The 10479-nt window shown below is 32.6% G+C and overlaps 1 protein-coding gene across 1 annotated transcript; it reads left to right on the top strand.

Annotated features, from left to right (window-relative positions):
* Positions 1-579: 579 nt before the first annotated feature.
* On the top strand, positions 580-10220 carry LOC139503308 (nephrin-like). The gene is made up of 7 exons (XM_071293071.1): positions 580-874; positions 2075-2356; positions 2951-3217; positions 4713-5012; positions 6910-7245; positions 8681-8971; positions 9474-10220. Exons 1-7 carry the CDS (start codon positions 634-636, stop codon positions 10049-10051), a joined length of 2295 nt encoding a protein of 764 aa, XP_071149172.1. The 5' UTR covers positions 580-633; the 3' UTR covers positions 10052-10220.
* The last annotated feature ends 259 nt before the right edge of the window (positions 10221-10479 follow it).

Genomic DNA, 10479 nt, shown 5'->3' with positions numbered 1-10479 from the left:
TATCTTGTTATGAGTTTGAATGTTCCTTCTGTATCTTTCGCTTCTCTTTTTTTAGGCAAGTTCATCAAGTTGATGAAAGACCTTAGTTTAAAAACCCTTGTAATACGATTGGATCCACGCTCGTTGCAATTATCATCTAATATATGTGTATCATTTTACCCAAGTAAACGAACGCTATAAGTTAAAACGTTACTAGCCCTAATTTTCCATGGAATAGCATCCCCTGTTGAGGATAAATAAAATCCAAATTATACTTCATTGCATGAAATAAAAACTATTACAACATATTCTCTAATACAATACAATAAATAAATTATTTACAAAGGACAATATAATTATCATGACATAATAAAACCAGACAATTCAATTTGAATTTAAACAAATTTTGATCAGCGAAGAGGTTTTGTCAATGTATTTGCTATCAGTGACTCACTCACTATAGACTCCAACCTAATTGTTTACATACTTCTAAAGAATGATTTGGTACCTACTGACAACAAATAAAAATGGAAATTTCTATATAACCATGATTACCACTCAGTAAAGAAAAAAAATTACTTAATTTTTTTTACAGTATCTCTAGCAAACATTGTTTTTGTGAAAGAAGGAAACACTGCAAAGCTCGTCTGTCCTATGCGGACTGAGATATTTCCTACAACATGGAACGGTCCAAATTCCGAGTATCCTATTGCAGATGGGCAGCATATCAGCAGTTTTTTTATGCATGGAAAATTCAACGTCACTGGAAATTTTAGTAATGGTGAATACATATTGGTAATTAAGAATGTTACAACAGCTGACCAAGGAGACTATACTTGTGATATTGTAGTCGACGGTAAACCATTACAGCATACAGTACAGCTAGAACTAGAACGTAAGATGAAATTAAAAGTACAATATTTAAAAAAAAATGCATTGGATAGATCGACAGCCAAATCCTGTGTACGCCATCTCCAGACAAAAACATACAATATATTATTACTTAGAAACAGTACGAAACATACATAAATATATAAAGACAAGACAAAATTATTTATTCGAATTGTGGCACAGTAAAAGGTTGAGAAGTAGGGTGAGGGGGAGCAAACCTTTGAAAGTAACAAAATATATATATATAAAAAAAAACAAAAAAAAAAAACTTTTTTTAGTCACACATTATATATAAGTAAGCCAATGTCTAAGTGTCCTTCTTCGTATTTATTCATATATTCAATTGTTTGGAATCTCTTTTGAAAATGTGGTGTTTTAACTGTCCCCTTACCCCGGCTCACACGCCAGTGTTGTATATTGACTTTTGGGCGGTTTTGTAAAAATCTAGGAGGATAGTTTATCAACATATTGGTAAGATAAAAAGTAAAATCACAAAAATACTGAACCCCAAGGAAAATTCAATCGTAAAATCCCTAATCAAATGGCAAAATCAAATTACAAAGCACATTAAACGAATGGACAACAACTGTCTTATTCCTGACTTGGTACAGGCATTTTCAAATGTAGAAAATGGTTGATTGAACCTGGTTTTCTAGCGCCAAACCTCGCACTTATATGACAATCGCATCAAATTCTTTTTAGATAAAAAAAAACTCAGATAAAAGAATTGAAAATGTAACTGTTAAAATTTGAATTTCGTCTAGTTTTGGGGTTTCATAGACTTGTATACGGTTTAGGGTATTGTTCATTGCCGAAGACCGTACGACATGTACGATGACCTGCATTTGCTTACATATTTTGGGCTTGATGTAAAATTGTAGTATTGGTAACCATTCAACATTTATTCTTTACATAGTCTCCTAATAAGTAGGGAATACAATATATATCACCCTATTTAAATAGGAAAGCTTCAGTTGATATTTTTTAATAGAGTAAGAAGAATAATTTAACGTAATATGCAAACATTCAAAAGTCAAGTAGTTTCTAACAAAAGGAACAGAACAATCAACATTAATTACATACACATGATTACAAGTGATTCAATATGATTAAGACAATCTTATACAAAAATATAATATAGTGAGTTTACTTTTGTTTGTGAAATAGGCTATTCTTATTCTAATATCTTATTAACATTAATTAGAACCACCTAAGCAAATGGCAATTCAAGGAAGTGACAACGTAGACATGGTACATGGAACGGAGGGACAACTCGTAACTTTGACATGCACTGTTAAAAATGGCTATCCAGGGGAAACATTGTTATGGGCAAGTAATGGAACAGTAGTAAAAGTCGGAGGTCCGAGGATTCTGATACTAGAATGGTTTGCTAAACGGTCAGACCATTTACAGAATTATACATGTATGGCAAATAATTCAGCGATGCAAGAACCACTTGAAAGAACTGTTCAGCTCGATATAGCGTGTAAGTTTATACATTTATTTGAAATGCATCAACAGGAAACAGGAATAGAAATATTCAGTCAATTGTAATATAACGAATGGACCGCAAAAAAAGGCCAATCAAGAATCACAAATCTAAAAGAAAAACCGACAACACTAAGACTTACATTAAAAAGCCAAATTGATGGGTTATTCCAGGGCTTATATTTCCTACAATGAGTTCCTTGATACAGGATTGATGTTCACAATGTAGATAAAAGTAACACCGGCAGCACTTACAATCTCTTCAGTTTAAAGGTGATGTAAAAATGGTTGTGAGTAGTGTTTATGAAGTTCGTAAAGAATGAAATAAATTAATTAAATAGTTAATCAAGAACATTAAAATTGGCAATACATATGGTTCTACAATTTGGGGGGGGGGGGGGGGGGGGAACTTGTACAATCAGCACATGGTAATTGTTTTTCTTCTTCATTTTTCTATATTAACACGTGCTCATCTTGTAGGTGCTTTTTGATGCCAACAATCCACTTAACCTTTGGTATATTAATCGCAAATAACAAATAATATCATCTACTATAGCCCTAAATTAAAGATGAGAAACATTTCTCTTTGCAGATAAACCAGTTTTGTCAATAAATGGTAGTAATGAAATTAAAAGTTTAGAAGGTCAATCACTATACGTTACGTGTGATCAAAGTAGTAACCCTCTATCGAGTGAACCAAAATGGTGGCATGTTGATGCAATTGGCATAAAACGTTTGTTTTCAATTGGCCATATCCTCTACATTAAGGTGATCACACGACGAGACACTGGAATATACATATGTGAAGCCTCCAATACTATAGGAACGGGTTCAACAAACATCAGTATTGATGTCTATTGTAAGTATACATTGTGAATATCCTCTAAAAGAAAAGATATGAAAATAAGGAGATTTGTTTGATTGCCAAAATTACGCTATTCACAAGGGTCATAGTGACATAAATGTAAGCAACTAAAGGTTATTCCGTACGACAATTTGAAAACTAGTATTGAGTACTTTAACTGGCCAGGACATGACAAAATTTGAAACGATTCAAAAGAGAAAACTAACACCCTGATTTATGACAAAACAATAAACGAATAACAATTATTTCAACAAAAAGGAAGTGTGTTGTAAATGAGTAATAACCGTGATATCTAGGATATCTTTAACATAAACATTTCATGTACACATTTATCTGAAATGATCCAATACAGGGATATGTTTTGTAAAGAAAAACATAAGTAAAATAATAGAAATACCGAACTTTGAGAATTTTTTAAAACGGAAAGTCCCTAAAAAAATGGCAAAATCTTAAGCTCGAACAAATCAAACGAGTTGATAGCAACAGTTATACTCCTGACTTAGAACAGAAATGCACAACATGGTGAGCTAATAAAATTGAGAATGGAATTGGGGAAATGTGTCAAAGAGACAATAACCCGACCATAGAACAGACAACAGCAGAAGGTCACCAACAGGTCTTCAATGCAGCGAGAAATTCCCGCACCCGGAGGCATCCTTCAGCTGGCCCCTAATATATACTAGCTCAGTGATAATGAACGCCATACTATATAAACTCCAATTGTACACAAGAAACTAAAATTAAAAATAATACAACACTAGGCCACAGACCACAATTAATTCCTCTATCAGTTCTTTATAACCTTTTGCATCATTAAAAAAATTGCACCATGCACTTTTGTCCAATTTTTTGTGTGTGTAATGTATAGTCCTAGTCCAAATATGTATCCAAAATTCAGAAAGATTGTAGCAATCACTTTTACAAATTTAGCCAATACACATCCATACCCCTATTGACAAGTCAAGAGATGTTCCGAAAACTGTAAATATTACCTTTTTGCACTTGGCCTAATCACTCATTCCAAATCAAAATAAGTTAAAATACAACATCCAAAAATTTATTTCACCTCTCTTCTTTCATTTCCACCAAAAAAATCCAAGAAATGAGTGAGGAAGGGAAAGAAAAAAAAATAAGGAAAAATACACTCTAATTAAAAGGAACTATATTCGTGGACAACGAAAAGCGGGGTCATTAATTGTGGTCTTGGGCCACTAACAAAGGCTAGAGGCTCCCGACTTGTGACAGGCGCAACAATGCGACGGGGTTAAACATGTTTATGAGATATCAACCCAATGTAGAAAAGTAAACGCATAACAATACGCACATTAAAATTCAGTTCAAGAGAAGTCCGAGTCTGATGTCTGAAAAAGTAACCAAAGAAAATAAACAAAATGACAATAATGCATAAAAAAAAACAACAGGCTACTAACAGTTAACAGCTCCAGTTATTGTTAGATTTGAACACCAGTTTTTGTTTTGTTTGTTCCAGATCCACCATCTGTCCATATCGACTATAACAATTACACCGAGAATGAAAACAGAAACGAATTATTGTGCGTAGCTAATGGAAATCCAGATACATATACATTCAGTCGGTGGGAGCACAAATCAGAATTTGGAGAACCCATTCGATTCATTGATGGATATACAAACGGTAGTCTCGTCCTCCCAGCCACTCGAACCAAAAGCTATCAAGATTCTGGTTTTTATGTTTGTACAGTCAGTAACGGAGTACCAGATACACATGGTCAAGTAAATCAGTCGAATGATGCTTTTCTATCTGTACGAGGTAACACAAAGAGCATGATTAACTGTAAATATTTTAAACAAATATTTTAAATAACAATTAGTTTTAGCAGTACCAGTTTTCTGCACCAGATGCGTAATTCTACAATAAATGTTACTTCAGTGATGCTCGAGATCGAAATAATTCAAAGTCAAAACATGAAACAAAAATATATGAAGAGCTGAAAAAAAACCCAAATATTTCAAAGCAACAGTTCTCAAATAATGAGATACTCACGAAATAAAACGTTTTCACAAGGTAAAATAAATGTGAAATAATCTTTTATATAAAATTTGTAGTGTGAATTTCGAATTAAAAAATGGGACTGAAAATGTATTTATCTGATGCTCACGATACCTGTTAGAGGTGTACAAGGTCCAAACTGTATTTGGGTCGTTGCATGAGTAAAAACAAACCCAAAAGTAAATTATAAGAACTGATCACTATGATATGACAAGAAGAGTAGTATATACAAACATGATATACTCATCATAGATACTAGAATATAAAATGTGTGCTGCAGTGAATTTCATGTTTCGTCTACAAAAGGCTCACAAGTGACGATCGAATTGCAAAAATGTAAAGTACGAAGTTGAAGAGCATTGAGGACCAAAATTTCAAGAATCTATTCCTAGGGTATAAAAAAAGTCCTTTTTCTTTTGCAAATTGATTTTGGCCACGAGCATCACTGAAGAGACATGTATTGTCGAAATGCGCATCTGGTGCAAGAAAATTGGTACCGTTAATTTTATTGACTATTTATAATCATGACCATGTCAATGATAGTTCATGTCAACACTGAATTGCTATTTATATTGAGTAAACACAGAAGGAGTAAAATAGCGCGTTCACTTTCCAAATTGTATGAAGTAATGCAACTTATCATATAAATAACGCATTGCTGAAATGGTGATAGAGCAGATTGTTACCCCGAGGAAACATTGTTAACCGCGGCGAAACCAAGGTTGACAATGCTTTTTCGAAGGGTACTAATCTGCTCTATCATCCTCTCAGCTATGTGTTATTTAATGTATTATTCTGAATGTTCTATCATCATGGTCTTTTACATTTAATTATATTTTAAAAAGTATTTTCTATGACGTCACGTACATAACAACGTTACGGGTATTTAAAACAAGCAACAAAAGATGTTAACTTCTTTTATTTTGACAGTCAAATAATAAAATCTGAGCCACAACGTAGAAGCATTGTATTTTATTACTTGATGCAAATTCTTTAAATTATCAATTTTTATTGGTCTGGACGAGATGGTAACATTAAAAAAAATTGTCACCCGCTGAGCCATGTGATAGAGTAAGTTAACACCCTCGTATTAGCCAATCAAAATATAGCATTTTAACATGAAGTATAATAACAGCTAATATCACGCACGTTTGAACGTAATGTACCAGAATGCAGTCGACGGATTATTTCAAACCATGACTACACAAAAAACGTGTCGTATACTTTTGATAACTATTTACACCACTGGGTCGATGCCACTGCTGGTGGACGTTTCGGGTATCATCAGCCCAGTAGTTAACACTTCTGTGTTGGTGTTGACATGCATATCAATAATGTGGTCATTATTATAAATTTCCTGTTAACAAAACTTTGTATTTTCGAAAACTAAGGATTTTCTTATCCCAGGCATAGAGTACCTTAGCCGTATTTGGCACAACTTTTTGGAACTTTTGATCATCAATGTTCTTCAACTTTGTACTTGTTTGGCTTTAAAAATATTTTGATTTGAGCGTCACTGATGAGTCTTATGTAGACGAAACGCGCGTCTGGCGTACTAAATTATAATACTGATACCTTTGATAACTATATATCAATAAGTTAACATGAATATATAAAAATTATATTGAACTTCATAAAGTCAATTACTATGTTGCAGGAAAACCTGTTTTTCTAGAAAGTAGCAAACGAATATTTTACGGCATAATTGATGAGCCAACATATATTCGTTTAGAAGTATATAGCGTTCCTAAAGTTACGGATATACAACTGAAAGATATAAACGGTGTCCCCCTGAACCGACAGAGAGAAGCTGTTATAACAGATGAGCCAGCTCTGTTAAGACTCAGATTTCACAACACATTAGTTAAGTCAAGTGGATATCTGTTAAAAATCCAATTCTCAACGTTTTCAGAAAATGATGTCGGAAAGTATACCATGGATATTGGAAACAGTTATGGAAAGGATACCACAAACTTTACAATCCAGGCTGCTAGTAAGTCGCATTTTGTTCAAAAATCGTTTAATATTCAAATCAAACAGATTGTAAGATATTTATCATGTGCACACGACACGAACTATAATACCTAATGCCAAGGTTAAATCAAAAAGATGAATTCCTTATTGTCAGTTTGTTATCGATTTATGAGTTTGACTGTCCCTCTGGTATCTTTCGTCCCTCTTTTATAACAGACAAAATCAAAAGTTATCTGTTTTGCTTTTCTAATTTTTGATCTCGGGCGTGTTTGGTACAGTGTATTACCGAAATAAAATAAGACGAGACTGTATGCTCACTTATTTTCGTGGATACCAATTTTCGTGGTTTGAGAAAAGTATTGTATGTTCGTGGATATTTGATTTCTTGGTTTTACCAAAGTCTGCATAGAAGCTTACGAAAAAATTGTAATTCGTTGAATATTTAAATTCGTGGTTCAACTTTTTCCACGGAATGCACGTAAAATAATTAACCCACAGTAATATTATATACTAGTCAACAAAAGAAACGATACAAGACTTTTTTTCAAATTAAAGATAAAGTTTTCCGTTCATTGGACCAATATTGAAGGTAGTAATACTTAATCATTATGGAAATATAAATCCGTTTAAAAAAAATATTTTTTTTGCTTTCGTGACGTTTTTTCGCGATTTTTTTTTTTTACAAAATTTACATAAAACGACAATTTTAAAAACAGAAGTTACAATTAATGATGCCAACCTCTCATTTAAAAGTAAAGACAATGTTTGCCATCAATTTGTTTTTAAAAATTTCTTTGTTTATTTGTTAAGCAAAGTTCGGCCCCACGAGAAATCGTTAAAATGTATACATTATCAACTGATTTACCATACACAGTATGTGTAAATAGTTATCAAAGGTACCAGGATTATAATTTAGTACATTCAAAAAGCGGTAAAAATATTAAAACTAATCCGAAAGGTTCCAAATTTACTGTGTGTTGTTTTCATATCTAAAGCATTGGTTTGAGACGAAAATAAAAAAAACATTTTTTTGCATTTTTTGAGATTTCAAAAAACACTTTTTTCCCAAAAAATTGGAAAAAAAACCATTTCAACCCATTAATTACAACATGAACATAACTTGATTAGCATATTGAATATTTTTAAACAAACTTGAAATTTTATTTAGTACTTAGAAAATTATCTGTCGATTTTTTATTCAACTTTCCGCAAAACTAATTTGCACCCTATGCTCGTTTACACGGAATTTAGATACTTTCCGACAAGTTTTGATTTTCATTATCACATGTGCATACATTGCAAATGAAAGCTTTTTAAAATAGTATATCTCATTTTGTTTTATATTTAATACTTTTTGATAAATTTTATTTCAAAGTCGTGTTTCATTTCTTTTGTTGACTTGTATATATAAGTATCCCACACTACATCTTAATGTTCAATGTTGTATTTTGCAGGTCCACCACGCATACCGGTTAACTTTTCGGTAACACCATTGGTAAACGATGTCTTTGTAAACTGGCTTAAAAATTTCGATGGTGGTTTAGAACAAACATTTTTCATTGAATACCAAGTTGAAGGCAATATAAATTGGATTAGTGTGAAGTCATTAAATTCATCAGCATCTGCGGAATTGTCATGGCAAATATCTGGACTTCTGTCAACACAGACATACTTCTTTCGAATGTTTGCTCGAAATGCTTTAGGAGAAAGCAATAAAACAGCTATACGAATAATTCAGATGAAAGGTTAGTCTTACCTCATGATATACTAGTAATCACAACACTCAAATTAAAGTTTACCGTTTTTGATTTCTTTTTTTGTAGTTCACCACTTTGTAAATCCTTCTGTGAAAATTAAAATAAAACATTAAAAAGACCAACTTAAAAATAATTATAATTGAAGGCATTGCATATACAAAGCTATTAATTCAAAAGCACTAACGTAATACACATACGATTACATACTTGACTAGAACTTTAAAATTTCCGTACTAAGTGATCAGTAGATTACCGAATTTCAAACCTCATAAAAGCAGTAAAATACAAATCCAGGTCAAATAAAGCTGCGGAAATCGCAGATACTTTAAAAAGAGCAAGACTGTGCTTTGGCAGAATTTGAATGAGTGCAACAGACTAAAATAAGTCTCAAATAATAAAACTTAGAAAAAATTATTAAACTAATTGCACAAATACACAAAAATATATCTGAATGTGTACATTGTTGTAAATTCATTACTGTGTTTTTAAGGTAAAGAAAAAGGCATGTTCACAATATTCGCTGTGATAAGCAGTGCTGGAGTAGTTTTTATAATTCTCCTACCTGCAGTAATATGTATTTGCATAAGAAACAGATGTTCTGGTGAAGTATCAGGAAATAGACCAAGGACCATAACAACTGATGGTCCAAGTATATATGATGAAATTCCTTCTGATCACATTCCCGAAAATTTCGTGCCGACATATACAAATGAGCCAAACGACGAAACGGGACCGAGAATACGGATCGAACGTCAGTTAGAGACCAACTCCGATGTTTATATTTCTGGAAGTGAAGTCCATCAAGAAAACGATGATTATTTAGAACCATGGGTAAAAAGGCAATCAGTATCCGATTCATGTGGATCTGGGAGTGATGTTTGTGAAACTATTACATATTATTTACATCCAAATGTAAAGAGGCTATCGGTGTGCGAGTCCGGATCGTGTAATTCCGGGAGTGACATTCATCAAGTGAATAACGATTATTTACATCCATACGTATCCCTGCAGCCAAATTGGAAAGAAATCTCCAAAGCAGAAGGACTGTACATGCAACAACTTAAATAATTTAGGCGTTGAGTATTACTGTAAAAGTGTTTAATGAAAATCGATCATTCTTATAGACAATTAAACGACAGCTGAAATAATGGCATTTCTTTATCAGGTAGCAGATACAGATTTGTATTTTTTTTAACCCTTCTTGGATTGCTTGCTAAATAGAGGTTGTCATGACCTTTTGATAGTTTTCTTAATGTAGTTATTTAAAATGAACTACAAACGAAATTGCCAGTGAAAAATGGCTTTTAATTTGTAAAACGAACAATTTACATCAGTTGAAAATCCCCAGTTAAATATAAACCAGAACACACCCGCGAAATCACGGGCATATACAGCTTGTGAACTGTTGTAGGATGATTTTTTGTAAAAGATATTATGTATGGAGAATTACATAAAAGGTATTTCCCTTTTTCATAAGTCCGATATTTGTTTCCTAT

Source organism: Mytilus edulis, chromosome 14 (assembly GCF_963676685.1).
Source record: "Mytilus edulis chromosome 14, xbMytEdul2.2, whole genome shotgun sequence".
Lineage (NCBI taxonomy): Eukaryota > Metazoa > Mollusca > Bivalvia > Mytilida > Mytilidae > Mytilus > Mytilus edulis.
The sequence above is the reverse complement of the archived record's forward strand: the minus strand, read 5'-3'. Positions and strand labels throughout refer to the sequence as shown.

Bases quoted from the DNA above. Each gene is read 5' to 3' on its own strand.
- LOC139503308 (XM_071293071.1), top strand. From the start codon at position 634: ATGCGGACTGAGATATTTCCTACAACATGGAACGGTCCAAATTCCGAG. The intron at 875-2,074 runs GTAAGATGAAAT...AACATTAATTAG, and splicing joins AGTACAGCTAGAACTAGAAC to AACCACCTAAGCAAATGGCA. The intron at 8,972-9,473 runs GTTAGTCTTACC...TGTGTTTTTAAG, and splicing joins ACGAATAATTCAGATGAAAG to GTAAAGAAAAAGGCATGTTC.